Consider the following 23,827-nt stretch of genomic DNA (forward strand, 5'->3'; position numbering starts at 1 on the left):
ATTTAATTTTCCTCACTGCACCTGGCAAATAGCACCTGGCTATTTGTGGAAAATGAACCCAACAAAATGAGGTCTGGAGGTTCAGGGCATTAATATTCACTGTCTTGTTACAGAGATGTCAGTAACATTAAGCAGTCCATCTGCACAGAACAAGCTTCCCTCAGGACCTTTTACCTAGTAAAATCGACAGAGCAACCTAACCTAACCTGTCAGGAGGCCAGCAGCCGGGAGCAGCAGGCATACAGTAGGTGTGAGGAACCGCCAGCCTGTGGCCCTGGTGAGTAATTGCAACAGCCTCAGCCAGAATCATCGGGACAGCTGTCATGCTGAGGTCACAACACAAGGTTACAGGGCATGGCATCCAGGAAATGGTACAGGACAAATAGGTAACACTTTAGCAATGGCTAAAGAACAGAAAGAAAAGAGATCTTTTTGGCTGAGTGGAAGACAGAGGAATGAGGAAGTATTTTTAACAAACAATGAAGAAAAATTTTTAAATGGATTCTAGGTTTAGGTTAAGAAAGACTTTTGTAACCCAATGATATGTTTTCTTCTAATAACTTATTTTTAAATGTAAAACCTAAACTGATAGGGAGTTTATCTTGGAGTACACTGTGAAGTATGAAGCCAACTTTGTCTTCTTCCAGATGAATACCTAATTGTCCTAATACCACTTATTTCTAAAAATCCTTTGCCTGCTGATTAGAGATGCCTCCTTACTCATATATTAAATTTGTCTAAGTGTTTAGGGATTTTTTTTGAGACCATATTTCCTAAAGTACCAAGTCTAAATATGTTTCCCTTCTATCATGCTTCTCCAGGTAAAATAACCTTTGACTTACTCATTAGTAGCTTTTTATACCATGTTTGACGGAAAGAATTAGGAAGGAGATGTGATTATCTCCCATATAAAGGAAATAGTTTTCAGGAAAGTTATATATAACCCCAGAAGAAACGTGATTCTCTAGGTATTATTGCTAGAAAATCCTCCAGCAACAGGATTTTTCTTTCATTTCTAATGGACCAATGTAATTAGATTAGGTGCACCAAGGTAACTCTCTATCTCAAGTTTGGTAACCTGCTAATACGTGCAAAGTCCTTTTTGCCATGTAAGATAACATATTCATGGGTTCCAAGGATTAGGATGTGGACATCTTTGGGAAAGGTACATTATTCTACCCAGCATACTCATCTCCTTAAATACTTGCTCATGTACCACCTTTACAGTGAGGCTTTTCCTAACCATCCTATTTACATCCACCACCACCGCAGTATTTCTTCTTACTTTCACAGTATTTCTCTTACCTCCTATTTCATTTTTTTTTTCATACTACTAATCATTATATAATGTACAGTATGGCATATATTGATACTTTAGTATATTTTTTATATCTCCTCTTATCAGAATGTAAGCCTCATGGTGTCAGGAAAGTTGGTTTCCCTATTGTACTCCCAACACCTGCAGCAGTTTCAATCATATGGTATAGCTTCAGTAAATAGTTTTTGAATTAATGGATGAAATAGTAGAGATAAAAACACAAGGATCCTACTTTGTTTCTAAGTAAACTTTCCAAGTCAAGGGATGAAATACATTTTGAATTAGTATCCCCGTAGATTCATTGTAGAATTTATAAACTTTCTTGTGGACTTTACTCACTGTATGTTTAGTGGAATTTACTGGTTATTAACCTAAGTGTAGTGACAGTAGATTTTTGGCACGTATATTAGTACCTGATTCATAACAGTGAATAGATAATATAACTCATTTGTCATATTTTTGTGAAGTTGAGAATGAACCCTTCTATTCCTAGTTTTCCTGAGAGTTATTATCATGAATGGATGTCATATTTCGTTAAATGCTGTTTCTATATAGTTGATATGATCGGTGATTTTTCTTCTTTAGCCTATTAATATGGTAGATTACATTGATTGATTTTCAGATATTGAACCAGTCTTTTATCCTTGAAATGAACCCCACTTGTTCATGTTATGTAATTCTTCTTATGTGTTACTGGATTCTGTTTTCTAACATTTTGTTAAGAAGTTTTGCTTGTATATTCATAAGCGATATTTATTGTAGTTTTTATTTTTGTACTGTCATTGTCTTGTTTTGATATAAATGTAATAATGGCTTCATATTTGAGTTGAAAACTGTCCCTTCTCTTCTAAATTATGGAAGAAATTGTGTAGAAGTTTTAGCCAGGACTATAAAGCAAAAAAGGAAAATAAAATACAAATAAACTAGGAAGGAAGAAATAAAACTATCCCTATTTGCAGATGATATGATTGTCTATGTAGAAAATCCAAGGAATCTCCAAAAAACTTCTATTATTTATTTATTTATAACTTTATTTTATTTTTTCAGTGTCCCAAGATTCATTGTTTATGCACCACACCCAGTGCTCCATGCAATACATGTCCTCCTTAATACCCACCACCAGGTTCATCCACCCACCCCCCAAAACCATCAGTTTGTTTCTCGGAGTCCATAGTTTCTCATGGCTTGCCTCCCTCTCTAATTTGCCCCAATTCACTTTCCTTTCTTTCTCCTAATTTCCTCCATGTTATTCCTTATGCTCCACAAGTAAGTAAGACCTTATGGTAATTGACTTTCTCTGCTTGACTTATTTCACTTAGCATAATCTCCTCCAGTCCCATCCATGTTGATACAAATTTGGGTATTCATCCTTTCTGATGGCTGCGTAGTATCTCATTGCGTATATGGACCACATCTTCTTTATCCATTTGTCTATTGAAGGGCATCTTGGCTCTTTCCACAGTTTGGCTATTGTGGTCATTGCTGCTATGAACATTGGGGCACATACGGCTCTTTTTTTCCACTATATCTGTATCTTTGGGGTAAATACCCAGTAGTGCAATTGCTGGGTCATAGGTTTTTTTGCTAGTTGCTCTATTTTTAATTTTTTGAGGAATCTCCCTACTGTTTGTTTTTTTTTTTTTTAAGATTTTTTTTTTATTTATTTGACACAGAGAGATCACAAGTAGGCAGAGAGTCAAGGGGGTGGGGAGAGCAGGCTCCTTGCAGAGCAGAGAGCCGGATGTGGGGCTGGATTCCAGCACTCTTGAGATCACAACCTGAGCCCAAGGCATAGGCTTAACCCAGCTGTTCCCCCACACTGTTTTCTAAGGTGGCTGCACCAATTTGCATTTCCACCAACAGTGTAAGAGGATAAAGTTCTGGAACTAATAAGTGAGTTAAAGAAGTTTGCAGGATATAAATAAGCATTCAAAAATCAATTATGTTTCTGTTCACTAGCAATGAAAAGGCAGAAGCCAAGATCAAAAAACAATAGCACTTGTAATCACTCAAAAATGAAATAGGTGTAAATTTAATAAAACGTGCAGGCTTTGTGTACTGAAAACTGCAGAATACTGATGAAAGAAATGAAAGATCTTAAATGGAAAGGCATGTCACATCCATGGATCAAAAGACACAGTATGGTAAAGAATAGCCAACATGTCAATTCTCTTCAAATTAGCATACAGTTTCCTATAAATATATCAGCAAGATTTTTTAATAGATTTAGACAAAATTATTCTAAAATTTATTTGGAAAAGCAGAGGAGCTAGAATAGCATAATAACTTTTTAAAAGAAAAAGTGGAAAGAATCACTCTACCTGTGTTTAAGAATGTTGGTATACTGGGGCACCTGAGTAGCTCAGTTGGTTAAGCATCCCACTCTTTATTTTCAGCTCAGGTCATGACCTCAAGGTCATGAGATAGAGCCCCCTCCCCCACCTCGTTGGGGTCTGTGATGAGTGTGGAACCTGCTTATTAAGATTCTCCTTGTCTCTCTGCCACCCCTCCCCCTCCATCCCTGTCCCCTAGCTTGCATGTGTACATTCTCTCTCTCAAAAAAAAAAAAACAAAAAAAAACAAACGATGATATACTATAGAAACCAAGACTGTGTACTGGTACTGGTGAAGGGAGAGACATAGAGAAAGAATAAATAACTTAGAAATAGACCCACACAAATACAGCCTGTTGATTTATTTACTATAAAGTTGCAAAAGCAATTCAATATAAGAATACTCTTTTTAATAAATAGTGCTGAGGCAATTGGATATCCATAAGCAAAAAAAAACAAAAAAAAAACCAACTTAACTTATACCTCATGTTATACAAAAAATAACTTAAAATGGTTGAGATTTAAAATTAAAATACAAATTGAAGATAACATGGAGAAAATCTTTAGTACCTAGTGCTTTGTGAAGATTTCCTAAATAAGACACCAAAATCATGATTTATTGAAAAATAGGATAATTTAGACTTTATCAAAATTAGAAAGTCTTGTACTATGAAGACTTCATTAAGAAAGAAATTTAAAAAGCTACAGACCAGGAGAAATATTGGCCAACCATGTAACTGAGGGCTTATACCTAGAATATATTTTTTTTAAAAAACGCAGTAAGAGCAAACAAAAAACTCTTAAAAGTCAATATTAAACATACACACACACACACACACACACACACACACACACAAATAATCCAATCAGAAAACGGGCAAAGACATGAAGAGAAATTTCAGTGACAAAGGTATACTGTAGCACATGCAGAAGTGTTTAATATCACCAGTCACAAGGAGAGTGCAAGTTTAGATCATGATAAAATATTACTCCACATTTCTTAGAATAGCCAAAATATGAAATATTGATATTACCAAATAATTATCCAGCAAGGATTGGGGAAAGTGGATCTCTTATATATTGCTGGTAGAAATGTAAAATGGCATAGACACTCTTGAAAACAGTTCCGCAGTTTCTTTTTTGTTGGGGCAGGCAGAGGGAGAGAGAGAAAGAATCTTAAGCAGGTTCCACACCCAGTGCAGAGCCCAACACAGGGCTCCATCTATTGACCGTAAGATCATGACCCTGATATTGTGACCTGAGCCAAAATCAAGAGTCAGACATTTAACCGAGCCACGCAGGTGTCTAGTTTGGCAGTTTCTTAAAAAACAAATACACTTTTACCATACAATCCAGCATTTTTGCTCCTGGGCATTTATTGTAGTGATGTGGAAATTTATGTCTACACTAAAATCTGTACACAGTTTTTCTTAGCAACTCTCCATTGATAGTTTATAATTAAACAAACTGTGGTATATCCATACCATAGAATAGAACTCAGTAAGAACAAGAAATGAGTACACAACGGCTTGGATGGATCTCAAGGACATTATGATGAATGAAAAAAGAGCCGGCCTCAAGAGATAATATACTACATGATACCATTTATATACATCCTTGAAGTGAAAAAGTTTTGGAGATGGAAAAACATATCAGCTGCCATGGGTTAGAGATGGTGTTAAGTAGAAAGTGTATGACTGCAGAGGAATAGCATGAGGTAGACCTTTGTGGTGGTGGAATATTTCTGTATCTTGATTATGGTGGCTATATGATTTTATACATGTGATAAAATGATAAAGAGCTATATATGCACATTGTACTAAGGCCCAATTCCTGATTATAATATTTTACTAAAATTATAATTACTGGGAAGATGTAACCAATGTAGAAACAGTGAAAGGTATATGAGTCCTTCCTGTACCAACTTTGGAGGTTCCTATTTATCTATAGTAGGATTTATATATAATGCCTATATATAAATTTATATGTAATATCTATATTTATATATAAGATCTATATTTATATATAAGATCTATATTATTTCTATATATTTATATATAATATAATATATAACATAATATCTATAATATCAAAATGAAAGTTTTAAAAAATACATTTTGTTTCAATGCATCTCATGGTAATCCAATCAGAATACAGATTCCAAGTGTGCTTTTTGGAGATGTGGTGCCAGTTATTGTTAAAATTATTTTTTATTGAAGTGATATCACATAACATTAAATTTAACCATTTTAAAGCATACAGTTTACGAGTACATTCACAGTGTTGTGCAACATGACCACTAGTAGGTCCAAACCATTTCATCAGTTTGAGAGATCTCATGCTCATTAAGTAGTCACTGCCTACTCCTGTCTACATGCAGCCCCTGGAAAACCACTCATCTGATTAGTTGCTCTGGATTTACCTATTCCGGATATTTCATATAAATGCACTCACAACATGTGACTTTTGTACGTGCCACATCTTTCACTTAGAAGGATGTTTTGCGGATTCACCCATGCGGTAGCACCTGTCAGTGCTTCATTCCCTTTCGTGGCTGAATAACACCATATTGTAAGGATGTATCCCTGCTTGTTTATACATTCATCCATTTGTGCACATTTGGATTGTTTTCACCTTTTGGCTACTGTGAATAGTGCTGCTGTAGACGTGTAATGCCAATTTGATACAACAGTGACTCCCGGAGCTCATGGTTTCCTTGTGAAAGATGTACAGTCTGTATAGGTTATATAATCAGAGGATTCAACCAGTAATTCTAAACCCTCTGTATTTCACTGAGGACAATTTACTTCTCATTGCTGATTTCCCAGGCTTTTATTCATCTCAGGTGAAAAACCAGATATTGGAACAGTTAGAGATAAGAATATAGGAATGAACTGCTTATTTTGGGGGGGACAAATAAGAATGCTTTGTGAAAACAGAGACAAAATGTCATCATAGGAGCAATTGTAAATTATTAGATGAGGGTCAGCATTGTGCTCATGAGTGACAAAGACAAATATTTTATTCCTTAAAGGCTTTAAAAATAGAAATTTATGAGATAAATTACTTCAACAACAGCAAAACAATATGAACCGTGGACATACTTAACCTCTTGGGTCTAGTTTATTTAATCTGCTGTCATTTTGTGTCCTTAAATGCTCCAGAAATTAAACATATAACACTTTATAGCACCGAGGTCATTGTTTTATAATCCTAGAATTAAAGACTCTCCAGAAAAGTTTTTAGGTTTGTCTTAGTAAGTTTACTACTTATTTTTTTGTCTAGACCCAGTCTAGCTCTTTTCACAGCATTTCTTCTTGGTTAACTCTTTCAGTTAAGCCATTGTTTTTCAACCATGGCTATACATTAATACCACCTGTTACTTTTTTTTTTTTTTTTTTTAGCAAACCTTGTCTATGCTGCATCAGAGATAACTGAATTAGAATCTCTAGAGACAAGCCAAGCATCTTATTTATGTAAAATCCTCAAGTGATCCTAAGGTTCTGTTAGGATAAGGAATTAATGAATCAAACAAGTGGTTCTCAAAAGGTGAGCATCAGAATATTTGTGAGACTTGTAAAAAATAAGCTGACTCCAATACTCAGGTTTCTGATTCAGTAGTTCTGGGTGGGACCTGGGATTGTACTTTATGAACAATATCCCTGGTGATGCTGATGCTGCCAGCATGGGATACAACTTTGAGGACAAGGGATTAGTCTTGTCTTTTTTACTCAGTGAAGATGAAAATACAACTGGCTAACCTCCTCCATATAAATACCTTGTAAATTCTTTGGTTTTTTTTTTTTTTTGCCACTTATTTTAAACAATTTTTTAAAAAGATTATATTTATTCACTTGACAGAGAGAAAGATCACAAGCAGGCAGAGAGGCAGCCAGAGCGGGCGTGGGGGGGGAGCAGGCTCCCTGCTGAGCAGAGAGCCCGATGTGGGGCTTGATCACAGGACCCTGAGACCATAACCTGAGCCGAAGGCAGAGGCTTAACCCACTGAGCCACTAAGGCACCCCTGTTTTAGACAATTTTGTTAGTGTGAAGATTGGGTCCTAAAATGAGATGGCCTGGTTAAAATGCCACTTCTGTGCAACCTGGGTCAAGTTTCTTATTTTCTAAAGCTTTAATTTATTCATTTGTGAAATGGGTTTGATATGCTTGTTTAAATTTGATAATGTATATAAAATGATTGACATTCTGTTAAATATAATTATTAACTTCTATTGATGGCTTTCATTTTCAACTATTACAACTTTCCTTTGGTATAATTGGCTATCAGGCTCTATGCTTCCTGTTGGTTTAATAAATAGGGAAAGGTATGTGAAAAATTAGGTAGATAATTAGTTCTGGGAATCCAAAAGAGCAAGTCCTTTCAAGGGATTTATGGAGGATTTCTATATATGTAATTGTTTAAAGTTTTACCTCTGGAATCAGAAAGTCCTGGGATTCAGTTCTGATTGAAGTTTCTAAGTTTATTTCCTCTGTAAAATGGTGGTAATAAAAGTTCCTGCATATTGAGTTATTGTGATTCTAACAGAACAGATAATGTAGGTACAATGATTAGCACAATCTTAGACATATTGTAGGTACTCAAATGTTAGCTATTATTAAACAGAGTAATTGATTCTTAACTGCTCCTTTAAATATTAACTCTCCTTTCCCACTTTTGAACTGATGTGTTTTTATGGCTCTTTGAGGGATGTCAGGAAGGAATGTAAATTCTTCAAGGGGGAATGTAACTCTTGAGGAGAAATTTGTTTACTGTTTCCCCAGCACTCATCCAAAAACAAGACGAAAAAGGAGTGAAGAGTTACTCTTCAGACACTAAATAACCTCACCATTTTTTCCCTTGCCAGACTCAAGAGAAGAGCTGTTGAAATTCCTAGTCAATCATTAGTCTCAATTTCAGGCCTTCAGTTGGGCATTTCTGTTAGAAGACAGCATTACAAGCAGGGCTGCTGCTTGATCCTGCACTGTGACTTCCAGGTTGAGATGGAGGGAAGTTCTTCATGTGCTCTCTGGCAGCACGTTTATGGAAGACTGTTTCAAAAGCTTTTTTTCTTTCTGATTTGACTGCAGAATGGGAGCAATCCGGTGCAAACTCATCTTGAGGGACTGCAGCAGCTTATCACAGTCTTTTCCACAGATATGTTGACAGGAGGTATTGTTTTTCATTTATTTTGCAAAGAGAGAGCACCCTACTGTAGATAGCACTAAGTTATGTTTCCCAAAGTGTGGTACACATTCCACTGAGGAAATGAAATACGTAATGGGTGGTTTGTGGCCAGATATTCTTTTTAGCATTCTGTGTTCATTGTAATATACATTAGGAAAAAGCGCCTGTGATTGCGATTGGTTTTCCTGATACTCTTACTTAAGGTAAATCCAAGATACAAAGAAAGTTTACATTTGAATTAAGGAAACTAGTAGGTAAACAACAGTACAAGGGGCATGTGTGCAGTTTTGATACATACACTGAGGGTGAACATGATACAAATTCGGGAAACATTTTACAAAATATACAGGCTATTTTATGCCTCTGGAATCAAACATGACCTATCTACATATAACACAAGAAAAAGGAATTTTAACTATAGAGAATGAAATGGTTATGACAGTTTTTCCTGATTTTTTTCAGTCATTTAATTATGGTCTTCTAGCCTTTCTTTATTTGCTACAATTCTCCCTTTTAAAGATTTGTACTAACCACAAGAGGAGGATGAAGAAGAAGTTCAATGAAAGTACAAGTTCAAAGAAAAAAAAAAAGTTTTTCAGATTTAATGGGCACTTCATTTAAGGTTAACATTGAAAATACCAGTTTTTGCCTATCAACTTATGAACTAAGAGCCTGGTTAAACCATTATATTTTCACAAGTTTTTATACCACTGGAATTTATTTTCTAATTTAATTCCCAAATTCTTAATCTGACTAGAGCCTAAGTGGAAGCAAAATTAGTATTGTAGAAAAACTAGATAAAATAAGATTCCCTTTGCTAATGTATAAGTCGTGTCAAGCTATATATTTCTTATAAGATTAATAGTAGAGTGTTTCAGTTCTTTTTCATTTTATCAAACACTTGCCACTTTATTTCCTCATCCTAGGAAACAGAATAGGGTGATATATGCCACAAGCCTAGTCATAAAAGGAGCTCTTGAAAATAAGGTTATCTAGTTGAATTGGCCAGAAATGAGTCTGATAACAAGTTATAGTGATGAAGCCATAAATGGCATCCACATTTCTCCCATGGTTCCTAGGGAATAAAATTCATATCACACTACTGAGTATGACTGGTTTATATATTTGTCTGCCCTACTAGATGTCTCTGTGGAATAGTATATTCTTACTAAATTACTTCCAACTTCTTTCATTCATTCAACAAATATTTACTGAACATGTTTTATGTGTCAGGCACTCACTATTCCAAGTGCTGAGGATGCAGTCATGAGGAAGGAAGCAGTTGTCCCTGCCTTCAAGGAAACCAGAACTGTTTATGTGAACTAACATTGTGAATGTGGTCACTGTTCCATATTAGTCACTTAAAAGTGATTTTTAAGAGGTTCAGAAGTGATTTTAAATAATTGAGAGGATGAAATGATAGGGAATGGAGTTAGGTCAATATAGTCATAAAATTCAACAAAATAGGTTTAAAAGTAGGATCATGTTTGAGCACAAGGGAAGAGCTCAAATTTAGAAATAAGAACTAACATTTAAAGTACCTGATATGCTTTAGATATGGTGTTCAGTACCTTATATCCATTATTATATTTAATCTTCACAACCACCTGTATACTGTATTATCATCCTTGGTATCATACACTGATACTGTATTATCATCCTCATTTTAGAGGTAAGGAAACTAATCTTAGAAGAATTAAATATCTTACTCAATGTAATTCAATTTTGTTTAATAGTATAAACAAGAAATAAGCAAAAACAAAGAGAAAGCAATTTGCCTTCCACCTTAACTACTACTGAGCAGTTCATCTAACCTCTGATAAGCAGAGGTTGTCACAACTCTCTAATCACAAAAATAATCACAGAAAGCCCTGTATCTTCTAGTCACTGCTCAGTGGAGGTCATTTATCAGCTTTGGCTACAAGGATTAGTCACCATCCATGTGTGATTGGGTACTTGAGTTATCACATATTGATTCTAGCCATTCCTTTCCAATCATGTTCTGAGTTTCTGAGAAGATATATAAAATACATGTTCTTCCTGAAGTTGTAAAAGCTCAGACAGAGAGAACTTTGCATTTTTCTCTCATGTAGGAATCAAGACTTCTATGGGGGAAAAGAGAAGAAAGAAGACAGTTAATAAATGCAAAGTGGTTTATATGCTTTTTCCCATAATAAAATCTCATCTCACTAGGTCTCCACTGGAAATCTTTCTCCATTCTGGTATGAGGGGAATGTTGGCATCTGTATTTTTACTTGTTACAGTTTCCAGCTGTTTGTTTTCTTGTATTACTTGGGTACTTGTAGAAGTTATCTCTGTTGTAGAATTAACAAGTAACCTCACCCTGGAAGGTATTTCTATAATGTTTCTTGAATGGTTCTTCAGCCATCTCTCTGGGTGACTAGGACTATTGGGTACTATTCCACTGCAATTTCTGGGATTTGCTTTGTAGTATATGGGTCCTGATCTCCTATGCGACCGTCCAGAAAGTGAGGTCTCGGAACCTAGGCAAGAGAACCTACAAGGGAGGGGGATGCTTCTATGTCTTCAGATCTCATGATCGGGAATCAGAGTGAATGAGTCAGACAGTCAGCTGGATCACAAATATTTATCAGTTGCTTCCTATGTGCCAGAAAAAGGGGGTAAAATGATCAAGAAGACAAATGCAGTCCAGCTCTGGGGAGGCTCCAATCTAGTGTGAAAGACCAAATTGAAATAAATTATTTGTGTTCACATTAACAGCCTAACTCAGATGTTAGCTCCATGTTTGGAGCAAGAATCAATGATTCTTCTCATTCATACTAAAGAAGTCACTTGCCCAAAAGCATGTGTTTTGCTGAAAAAGAGGGATTTTATCTCACAGGAAACACCATTTCACTGCAGACCTCTGTACTTGCTATATCTTCCTGAGTTTCTCCCAGCCACACAGCCACAAATTTCCTTTCTCTTCTGACTCATCTCCAAACCTCTCTAGCTCATCTCTATTTCCAGATCTTCCCTTGAGTCTCTTCTGTACTTTTCTTATGTGGAACAAGGTAATTCTGTCTGAGCCCTTTCCAACTTATACATAGCTGCCATTAAAAACTGTCTTAGATACCAAGACATCCACTGATTACCAGAAATTTCTCTCATCAGCAGGCAGGGGGCTATTTACTGAATAATTTTTATGTTCTTTACCTACATATATTTCTCAACCCATTGCATTGTCTTCCTCACCCCACCCACTGCAGTGTCTCTACCTCTTTGTAGTCTTTCCAGTTCATTTGAGAGTTACCAATGGATATTTCCCATGTACTCACGAAGTGCCGTCAGTCACCAGGTGATATCCTTCCTCTTCTTGTTTTTCTTTTTTAGCGCCCTGTGGTATTTCCATCTGTTGTGGATACCTTTGATGCCTACATAGTTGAGTGAAGGGGTCTTGGCTCTGCCTCCAGGGATTACAGCCAAGTGCTTCCTTTTAGACATAGCTGCCACTACCATAGCCCTCCTGATATTCTTGAACCCTGAAACTGCCAGAGCAGAGCCATCAAATATGATGCCTTTAGAATACAGAATGTGTTTCATGAATATATCTAACATAATACATGCTGAATGACATTGTGTTCAGTATACAAGGTAGGAGGATGCTTTCTCGCCCCTTTTGCCATCATTGGGGTCTGTATGAATACTAGAGGAGTACTTGATGGTGTTTTTGAGAAATAAACTCTATTTTATATTATTTAATATTATTTTAGAGCAATATGTATAACAGGCAATATAGCAAAGGACTAAACATAGAGAATTCATCCTAAGTATAACGTGAACAGTCAGATTGGATGTTTGTTAGTGGATGGGAAAACCATACAGATGCATCTTTCCTTAACATTAGCTCTGTTTTAGAAGATCATAACATGAATCCATGAAGGCCATGGTTAAGAGGAGAAGAAGATCCATCTTAGTTATAGATGCCATGTTGTTCCTGTCCCCTCAATTTAAGAAATGCTTGCTTCCTATTTTCCCATACTGAGACATTGCTGGAGGCATTATAGCTTGGAGGGTTATGAATGGGAGCCCCATATTTAGACGGATTGAGGATCAAATTCCTGCTCTGCTACGTAAGAGATCATAGATCTTGGGTAATTTACCTCTATGTGCTACAATTTTTCTCATCTGAAATAATAATACACAATTATGGGGTGCTGTAAATGTTAAATGAGGAAATTAATTTGTTATGGGTTAGAAAATGTTATGCAGTATTATTGTAGCATGTTCTTATATCTAACCCATTCTTTAGAATAAATTTTGTTTCACCCCAATTTTAGGCAGACTCACCTGCCAAAATACAACAGATGTGGCCAGTTTTATAGTGGTCAGATACTAAGTAATTGAATTAGCTCATTCAGTCATTCATTTATTCTCTCATTCCTTCAACCAAAATGCATAGTAAGTGCTGGGAAATCAGTGATGAAAGAGCAGATTACTTTATGAGCTCACAGCTAGAGGGGGAGATAGACCAAAAAAGAAATAATTAGAAAAGCAGTGTGAGAAGTACCATTATGGAGATATGAAAAGAAGGTTATTGAAGCACATCAGAGAGAATCACTTATTGGGCCTGGAGAAATTAAGAAAGCTTCACAAAAGAAGTAACAAAGACTAGCTGTTAGGAGAGATTTAGGGCCATCAGGTTCCCATATAAATGGTGTTCCCTGTCTCACTGGAAATTTCTGGATGAGGCTAATGTTTACTAGGACTATTGTAGATAAGAGATCAGACACTTAAAGCATAAACCTCCTTATTTCAGAGCTCTAGTAATGGGAAAAAAACAAAACAAAACACAAAGATACAGAGCTTTCAAGATCAAGCTGCCTCAGTCAGTATTCAACTGAATACAATTATTTAATTCTTTAGAATATTTTTTCCCGTTCTGGAGGTGTGACAGAGGAATTTTTTTTTTCTTTTTTAAATATAGCCTGTTTTTCAAATTCCTTCCTAAATTCTGAAGTCTCCTAAACTGCACCATTTCTGAATAGTCAGGAACAATGACCCACCATTAATGCCTTTGGTTAGGTTCAGGTCCTTGGAAGCTTACAATCTTTAGCATATCATGAGGAGCCTCAAATGCACCCAGTGTCTCCTCAACTGAAGTCCTAAAACATAGGAGTTCATTGTACATGCCCCTCTGTTTTCCAGCTACTTAAAATTCATCTTAAGACATTTTTTTTTCCAGAATGACATTAATACTTTCAGTGTCATGGTTTTTGTTTCTTTGTTTTTCTGGAAAATAAGTAAATCAGTTTCTTTTACTGTCTCTCTGTCCCCTCTCCCTTTTTTTGTACTTGCATTTCAGCCGTCCTTTCTTGGTTATCTACTTTTCCCTCAGGAAATTGTGAATTCCTTCATTTCATTTGTTCAGATTGGAAAAGTTTATATGAACAAGCACATGTAGATTCACACACACACACACATCCCACGGAGGAACAGATTTTTAAATCTTGGCTGTTATAAAACACAGAAACACGTTAATAGAAACCTCACTACTCACTCTTGTGTCTTCTGCTGATTTTCAGCTATATTTAGTTTTTTAAAAATCACTTAAGGTGTTGGTTTTGGACTCTCTTCTTTCCAGGAATAATTTTCAAAGCAAGCATTGTTGGAAAATGTTCTTAGACAATCTGTGCCTTGCCAGTTTACTTCATCCTTGTGGGCCCTTAAAAATTCTATTGCATGGGTTACCTGCCACTCTTTTTTGTTTCTTTCATACAGAGGAAAGATTAAATCACTTTGGTGGTATGACCTCGCTTTTTAATCAGTTGTTTTACTTCTCAGTACCATCACTTGGTCTGCTTTACGACTGTGAATCAGTGCAGCTGGAGCCCTTTTGGAAGCCTTTTGGCTGGTTTGGAGCTTACAAGGACAGGCTTGGAATCAGTTGGCCAGAGTTTACACACTGGCACCATTCCTAGCTAGTATGTGGGTTGTGACCACTTCGGCATTCTGTGACTCAGTTTTCCTGTCAATAAAATGGGATTAAACATAATATCCATGTTTTGGGTTCATTAGGATAATTAAATGAGATCGTGTGCAAGGAGTATGTGCATAGACTTGGAAAGTATTAAGCCCTTAATAAATGCCATTGTTTTTATTGCACACGAGTGACAAGTCAGACAACAGAAGGAAGCTGCAGAGGCAGTTCAAGGACTTTATTGCTATGTTTGGTGTTCTTTGCTTCCATTTCTCTCAGATCAGAAATTTGTTATTTGATATGGAAAAGACTGATTGATTTTGGAACAATTTTTTTTTTTAAAGATTTTATTTATTTATTTGACAGAGATCACAAGTAAGCAGAGAAGCAGGCAGAGAGAGAAGAGGAAGCAGGCTCCCTCTGAGCAGAGAGCCCGATGCGGGGCTCGATCCCAGGACTCTGGGATCATGACCTGAGCTGAAGGCAGAGGCTTTAACCCACTGAGCCACCCAGGCGCCCCTTGGAACGATTTGTTAATCTCTCAAGGAGATCACGTTTTTTTCTGGAATTTGTTTTGCCCTCTTCTCTAACATTTCCCTACACACCAATCTCTAACCTTATTACCCTTTACCCATTGACCTGTACCCCGAGAACACAAGAGTCAACATCTGTGTCTTCTGTTTTTATATCGTGACTACAGTTGAGAAGCTCCATTCCTGAAAATCCCTCCCAGTTCTTGATGAAAGCCTCTGCTCGTAATTCATGTTTTCTGCACGTACTTAGTAAAGAACTCAGTGCCATAACCTTAATTCTATAATTATCATCTATTCTTTGTGTTTTACTGATCCTTTTGTGTAAATGTTTACACTCTACATGTGGGAAATTACCTTTGGATAATTATTGTTTCTTACTTAATAGAAGCAGAGATTTAGCCCTTACAGCTCTTTGCTGGCCCATTGACACACCTTATGTATATGTTTATTCTCAGAGAGTTTTCTGGAGCAGCCACAGGAGACGTTATGGGGAATTTCCTTACCAGGGTTAAAGATAGCCATAGCAACACCAAAGAAGTCCTTGTGAAATCTAAGATTGGGATGTACCACAGGAATTAATAATTCTCTGGCCACTGTCTTAAATTGTAACCATACTGTTTTTGTAAGGAAGTTGCTCAATTTATGTATATAGAGCACACAGAGCTATATTCTGATCAGGACACAGTTTCATTTAAAATCCTTATCTCAGGAAGTACTCAGCTTATTCTGCTCAATATGCACATGCTGTCTATATTCCTTTGAGTAACAAGTTATAATTTTTTTTTTGCTAATTTGACCAATTTTCTCCAACTCCTTAAAGTCTAAGTGAATACAATGAGAGAATACCATCTCTAGAAATGGTTTTTAATATCTTTTTTTCCAGAGTCAAGAATGATTTTTTAAAATTAATGTTTATACAGATTTATCCTTCACTAACAAAAATTATTTTACTGGACACCATGCCAATTTCTTCTTAGAGTTCTCCAATTAAATAGTAACTTAAAAACATACTGCTAGTTTGCTAGGTTTTAGTAGGTCAGCATGCACAGAGAAAGTGTATTAAGGTGGACTGCTCTATTTATTGATTTGCCCTGAATCTGCTGAAGGCTAGAGGCAATTGTCTGCAGAAGGGGCGGGAGGGCCATACATGATCGAGGTCATGCGCATCTAGCCAATTTGTAAGACGATCCGCTGCTCCAAGCCTTCAGCAATCCTTAGCACAGGGGCACACTCATGCATTCCTGTCAAGTCATCTTGTGAAAGGCTGCCTGCTTCCAGCTTGGCTTGGATGTGCAACCTTAATAAAACTCACTGAGGTCTGGGAGAAAATAGCAGATCTGCTGCAGATAGGGTAGGGGAAAGGGTCTAGAATATGTACACGCAGCTGATTCAGGCAGGCTCCACGCTGGACGGTTACACAGAGAGGAAACAATAAATCTCAGCTACTATGCAATAAATATCTCAAGTTTTAACTAAGGAAACTACCATTACAGTGAAATAAAAGAAATAACATTTTAGAGCAAAGCTAACAAATGGCTAGTTTTCTGTGATTCTTCTTCAAAAGCTTTCTTTGAGGGGGAAAAAGTCAAACAAACAAGCAGTTTTACCTAAAATAAAAACTAGCTTAAAGGTCAGAAGAAAGGAGCAGGTTTTGCGAGAGGCACGGAAAGAGAGTGCTGGCAGTACAATGACAGTTTTCCTTTCCTTTGCTTTCCTCGCTGCCATTCTGACTCACATAGGGTGCAGCAACCAGCGCCGAGGTCCAGAAAACGGTGGGAGAAGATCTAACCGGATTCAGCATGGGCAGTGTGCCTACACTTTCATTCTTCCAGAACACGACGGGAACTGTCGTGAGAGCACGGCACACCAGTACAACACAAACGCTCTGCAGAGAGATGCTCCACACGTGGAACCGGATTTCTCTCCCCAGAAACTTCAACATCTGGAGCATGTGATGGAAAATTATACTCAGTGGCTACAAAAAGTAAGTGATTGCTTTCAGTTTCTAATTGCAGAGCCTTTTCCGTTCTTGCACCGCTGCTCACTTAGAGTTCCTTAGGGGGGCATTTGTGTGTTTACCTTTTGCTCCTGGGGGGGCAGTGTTTGCAAATCCAAGCCCGTTCTCTCCCTGCGACTGCATGGGTGAGCCAACGTTTTCAGGCTTGTGCAAGCCTCTGAAGTTATGGTGGCAACCTATTATGTGCCTAGCAATGGCACATTTTTGGTTTCCTCTTACTTGAAATTGAGCTGGATTTTTCTGTCAAAGCCCAATGTTAAAAAAAAAAAAAAAGTACGTCTTGAGACAGTCAGTGAAAAAAAGAAAATAATGACAATACTAGTTTAGAATCAGATAGATTTTACACCGGGACATTTTCTGCAGCTAGGGTGAGAAATCATCACCAAATACCTTTTTTTTCAGCCTCTAGTAAAGTTAATATGAAATGGGAGTATATGTGAAGTATGATATGTGATTGGAGAAATTGTATATATATATATAAAAGCAACTTAATTTTAGCAAGTAGCAGAGTAGTAGAGGACAGATTTCTGTCATATACTTTTACCATCTTTGAGGAAAAAAAATCAGGGAGGTAAATTTTAATGTGAACTCTTCAGGAAGAAGTTGTTTGCCAGGTGTGAAAGGGGAGATTGAGCTGGTGGTCACTGTTGCCAGATGTGCACCTGCAGTTTTGAGCTGAGCACAACATGGGCTTTGCCATCTTCCTGAAATACCTCCTTTTTCAGGACATTGTAGTTACCAGCAGTGTCATGTGGGAGTCTAAGTATCCAGATGAATACTAATGTTGAGTATGCAGTTGATCCCCATTTATAAAAATCAAAATGAACACTTTATTCAGTTTTTCTCAATAAAGCATTTAAAAGTTTCTGTTGAAAATATGTCTATTAAAATATGAACACACTTTGTGCAGTTCCTTCTCTCTTTGCTCTCTGTTTAATTGAGTAACAGGTAAACAGCAGATAACAAGTGTATTCAACTATGTCAGTGGAAGGGCGGCAATGTCACGTTTTTGAAAATTCTTTTCTCCCACGGATCTTTGCTTAAAATTCATTTGGTGCATATAGGTAGGAACATAGCCAGTCCAGTCTCCTTTAAGTAAGTCTGTTAACAGAGCAAACCCTTTGAGAAGATAAGGAGAGGACAAATGCTTTTATTTTTTTCCCCTGTGTTGTCACAATTAACTTTGAGCATTGCCTGCTGAATCATGCCAAGTAACAGTTATTCTACTTTTGTCCGCTAGGGACTGAACTAAGATCACTGATACTTTATTTGACAAATTAACTGAAACTCGGTAGAGTCAGTTTCTAAACCTGAAATTGTAGTTAATCTTTCTATTATAGACTCAGGTGAAAAAGATCAATAGGGACAGAAGAATAGGAAGCAAACATAATTCTGAAGTCTTTTGATAATTATAGTTTAAATTTCAGGCATAATTATAGCAGCAGTTTATAATAGGATATCTCTTTTCTTTGGCAAAATTTATTTTCATAGTAAATACATTAATTTGGTCGAACAGTTTTTTACTATTGTCAATATACCATCCATACAGCATTAATGAGAATTCAATCATTATAAATTAGTCTGGATTCTTTGAAGGGGCTGGGGAGGGAACTTTTGTTCTAAATTGTCCTGAATGAACTAGTCTACCAAAAATGTAATATTTCGTTTACTTAAAACATATAGTCGAAATGGTGATTCAAGCATAGTAATGCATATTTTTTTGTTGCTATGCAATTATTCAGCAGCGATAGGGTAAATGTATGATTCTGTTGGGTTTATGTCATGCACATGTTCATATGTTAATTTATTATATGACATAAATTTGATTTTTGTTTACATTGTTCTTGGTCAATGATTATGGCATAGTTTTCAGATTATAGCCAAGCATAACTATGCAAATGTTCTTTGGTTACATTGACCCTTGCTAACGTGAATCTAGCTGATTATATGCTGAAAATGTCCCTGTTGGTATGAGTCAGAGCAGTTTGGCTTGACTATTGTCTGTTTAAATTTGCATATCTTTTGTTATTGTTAATGCGATTGGTAGGAGGATCAAGAAACCAAATAAATTCTTTCAGCAAAGAACTTGCTAAAAAAGCTCTCTCAAGTTTCCCTTAATTAGAGGGTTTTTTTTTCTTACTTTAGGTTCTAAATTTCTTGTGATGTATTTATTTTGATAATTCAAATGGAAATCTTTTTACTGTAACTATTTGGTTTGCTTAGTCCTGCAAATTGTACTAATTTCTATTTTAATTCCAAATAGTTGTTAGGATAAAAAGCAATGCACTGCAGAAACTGAGGTTATCGGTATAAATGCAGTTAATTCATCTATTCAGCAAAATAATTAATCAAAGCATGGTGATTATTATGCAGCTCATGGCATCACTCTCAGGAAAGTTTTTGGTGCAGGATGTGTGTTATCAATGCTAGATGCTGATAGATGATAGTTTATTTAATCTGATACATTCCATGAAATCTGGTAAACTGGATTCTTTTACAAATATTTTTCGTAAGATACAGGCTTCACTAAAAGTCACTTTATGAGACTTACACTCTTGAATCTCATTTCTCAACTTTTCTGATCTTGCAACTAAACAAAATGAGAAGTAAAGTATGCAAGGGGGCAAATGATGTGTTGGCCACTGTAAGTGTTGGGACTTATTACAGCACTTGTCCCTTGATATGATAGATTTCTTTCAAGGAGATCAACTTTGCATAGTAACCTGTCAATTAACACAAATTGTGAGTTAGGTTGATAGTATTATTCTCACTTATCAGATAGGGAAGAGGATTATAAATAATATGCTAAAAATCACCATTTTATTGGGTAGAACACCTGGGCTATATGTCTACATTTGATTCTCTTCAATCATATAGTTCTTTTCAGAATATTAGTTAAGTATACCCAATACCTCAGAGGGACCAGATGTTAAGATAACAATAAGTACAAATGGCTTTTGTTTCTTTGCCACTTTCTTGTGATTCCTTTCTATCTTTCTATAGCAGAGAAATATCTAGTGGTTGATGTTACTTTAGATCCCATGCTTCTTGAATTATTTTCTTTCCCCTGTGTAGAAGAAATTCACAGATATGTATATTTAAATACTCAGATTTAAGACATATAAATTCTAGAATTTGGGGCAATGCTTAGAAAGTCTTTTGCCTTTGGCAAATGATGCCTTTTTGTTATCGTTGAAAGTATAAATAAATTTAGTCAAAAACATGCCTTGTAACAGACAACAAAGGTCTATCTACTGTAAATATAACTAAAATTGATGAGTTGATGATTATTTGTAGAAAATGTGTTCTGAATTGCCATCCAGACTATTTTGAAGGATGAAAAATTTTTACTGAAATACTTGGGTAAATGTTTCTATTGACAGCATTTTTTTTTTTTTTACTAACAACAACCTCTATTTATATTCTTTGTTTCAGAGAATTATGATGATCTTTATAAAACTCATGTATTAAAGATATTAACCCATATAAATATCCACTAGAACGTGACCTCCATGAGACCAGAGACCTTTGTGTTTGTTTGCTGCCATATGCCCAGGGCCTTAAGCAGTGTATAGTCCATAGCAGACAGACAATAAATACCTGTTGAATGAACAAATAGATGTATTGTCTACATGTTACAGTCTCTAATTTACCATGTACTATTAACAGTTTGTTTTGGATATACAATTTACCTCCCCAAATAGATTATAAGTTATCATTTAGGCAAGTACTACATCCTGTAATTACTTTTGTCCTGATATTAATCAAAACGATGTTGCGTCTAGAGTAGGTGGTTGTTAATTATCTAGATTGTACTTAGTGATCTAGGATCTCAAAAAGTTCTGTATGCACTCTATCTTGTCCACTTAATTATTCTTTAAGAGTCAGCTTTGTTGCCAGTTTCTCTAGGAAATATACATGCATTTCACTTCCCCTCCCAGGCTGAGCTCTCTGGTGTTATCATAATAAGTTGCATGTATCATGTTCGTACTGCGCTTCCATGTTATGTGGTTGTTGTCATTTTCGTTGTTTTGAGTCCTGTTTTTCTACTTAGACTATGAGTCCCCTTGAGTGTAATGAATGTTTCTTTATCCATATATATCTGAAATGTTTATTGAGTGTTTGAACAATATCTCTGTTATTGTCATAATAAAAAAATAAAAGACATCAAGTGCTCAACTGTGTGGTGCTGGAATGAAATAATGAAAATTGAGAGACCTTGTAACTGCTTTTAGATGCTAAAATTTGCTTTAATCCTTCATGCTAGGTTACTTGAGTGTCAGCTAGATGTGCCTTTGGGAGGAAAAAAAATTTTGTACTTCTAGACCAGTAGGTAACAAGTTACTGCATGCAATAATGACACATATTTACATATAATATGTGCATATGTGGATCTAAGTTACTGGAAATAATTTCCCACCTGTGCATTGTTTTGGTGGCTGGTGACCATGCAAAATAAAGCAGAGAGGATGTTCTGTGTTTTATTTTTACATATTGGGGAGAAGAGGCTTCCTGAATGTGTGAAAAGAGCAGGCAATCGATAAGTATGTTTTTAAAAATTTGTCACTGAAGTTGAAGAAAATATGCATGTTTGATCTATACATAGAGGTAGAAAAGAATGGCAGTTGCCAAGAAAGGTTAAAAGAGTAATTGCCTTTTAAATCCAGTTGTAGAAATGTCCCTACCAAGTTCATTTGAGATTAACCCTTGGTTTTCAAGCCAAATTGGAACTCTTTAATTAATACCTCTTATTAACTTTTCAGTGAATAGTTAGGTTTTATTTTTTGCTTGCTACATTTTAGAATCAAAAGATCCAAGAAGGCAGAGTACCTTTCTGGGCCCTAGAAGTTGGGCAGTTGGAGCTATAACAGTCTTTTGGATTTCTCCATAGGAAGGAGCAGGCCTCTCCCCAAACTATCTACAACTGGCAGATCTCAGGTTGTTAGGACCAGGGCAAGTAGGCCCTTTACATGGATGATTGCAGCCCTTCTTTACCCCTGACTGTGCCATTTCACATTAAGCCCTTTTTAAGTAGCACTCATCTCATATGTAATTATTTGTTCGGTGTAATCTAAACTAAGAATGTATCATTCTTTTCCTTAAAATTTTCCTACAGTTTTTCATTATGTGAGACAAAAATCCACATTCCTTACCATGAGTCCCTAGGTGATCTGCCCCCTGCCCCGACTCCTCTCTGGATACATCATTTATCCCCTTTCCCTTATTCCGATTACTCAAATGACATTAGCCTTCTTGTTATTTCTCTAGCAGACCAGCTTATTTCTGTCTCAGGCGCTTTATGTGCTGTTTAATTATCTAGGAAAATTCTTCCTCCAGAGCTTGGCATGGATGGCTTTTTCTTTTTATTCAGGTCTTTGCTCAGAAGTCATCTTTCCAGAAAGTCTTTTCTGAGTACTGTTACCTTCCACCTTCTCGCATTCTGCTAACTGACATTTTGTCATATAATACTGTATTATTTTTTTGTGGCACCTACCACCATGTGACTTTTTATTGCTTATTGTTTGTCACATTATTTATTCTTTCTCCATCTATTGAGAATGTAAATGCCATAAGAGGTCATTGTCTGTCTTGTTCCCTGTAGCATACCTTACTCCTGGAAAAATGCATGACACTTAGTAGAACCTCAGTAAATATTTGCAAAATATATTCTCGCAAATGTTGCACTCTATGTGGTAAAGACCTTCCTTGCCTGGCTTGTTCACTAGTTTTTATGTATTATTTTATTTGTCATTTTTGAAAGCAGATCTACTTTTCTGGGACAGTACCTGGAGCATAATTGAAAAGAACACTTTTTTTTCTTTTTTAATGAATAAAGAAGTGAATGAATTGCATGAGTAGATTTGGACTGTAATTAAATATACATATGAAAATTAGACTCAGCTATCTTCCATGCATCATCTATCTATGTAACAGGAGAAACCTTAATCTTCTGTTTCTTTTCCTATATCAAGGATCAGCAAACAATGGCCCTTGAGCTAAATACTGCCAGCCACCTGTGTTTGAAAATAAAGTTTTATTGAACAGAGTAACATCCATTTGTTTATGTATTGTCTGTAGCTGCTTTCTTCCTATAAAGGCAGAACTGAGGAGTTGCAACAGAGATCGAATGGCCCACAGATCCTAAACTTTAATATCCAGCACTTTACAGAAAGTTTTCTGATCCCTGTTCTATATCACAGAAGTAATATGGTATTAATATTGGGACTGTTGCAAGGTAAATTGTGAGGTTTGTTGTGTGGGAAAAAGATCGCCCTCCAGGAGGTCAAGTAATCTTCAGGTTCATGCCAGTTGGCTAAGAGCCTGAGTAAGCCATTTCTTGGCTTGGTATTGGGGACATGCTGTGAGGTGACATTTTAGAGGAGTACAGTCCGGGAAATTTCATGTCTTTTCTTTCCCCTGTCCATCTCATGTGGACAGGGAAAAATTCCAAAAGCAAATACATGTTAGAAAAGAAAAGTACCTAATTAACAGTACAGATC

General features: G+C 36.2%; 1 protein-coding gene and 1 long non-coding RNA gene across 4 annotated transcripts in view; one reads left to right on the plus strand and one right to left on the minus strand.

The window, feature by feature from the left end:
* Positions 1-8,792: 8,792 nt before the first annotated feature.
* The window catches only part of ANGPT1 (angiopoietin 1), a 245,133-nt gene continuing 230,098 nt past the window's right edge, over positions 8,793-23,827 (plus strand). For 2 of the 3 annotated variants that reach the window (XM_032858472.1, XM_032858473.1), the window contains exon 1: positions 16,633-17,294. In XM_032858472.1, the coding sequence (XP_032714363.1) occupies positions 16,998-17,294 (297 nt within the window). In that variant the 5' untranslated portion in view covers positions 16,633-16,997. Of the gene's footprint in view, positions 8,822-16,632; positions 17,295-23,827 lie in introns of those variants that run through there. The other variant, XM_032858474.1, reaches the window with a different exon arrangement.
* On the minus strand, positions 10,619-17,131 carry LOC116868314. Its single transcript, XR_004382795.1, has 3 exons — positions 17,046-17,131; positions 12,136-12,345; positions 10,619-10,941 (listed from the first exon to the last, which is right to left on the minus strand). It is a non-coding gene; the product is annotated as an uncharacterized LOC116868314 (long non-coding RNA).

This window comes from Lontra canadensis, unplaced genomic scaffold, assembly GCF_010015895.1.
Source record: "Lontra canadensis isolate GAN:19392208 unplaced genomic scaffold, GSC_riverotter_1.0 scaffold15, whole genome shotgun sequence".
NCBI lineage: Eukaryota > Metazoa > Chordata > Mammalia > Carnivora > Mustelidae > Lontra > Lontra canadensis.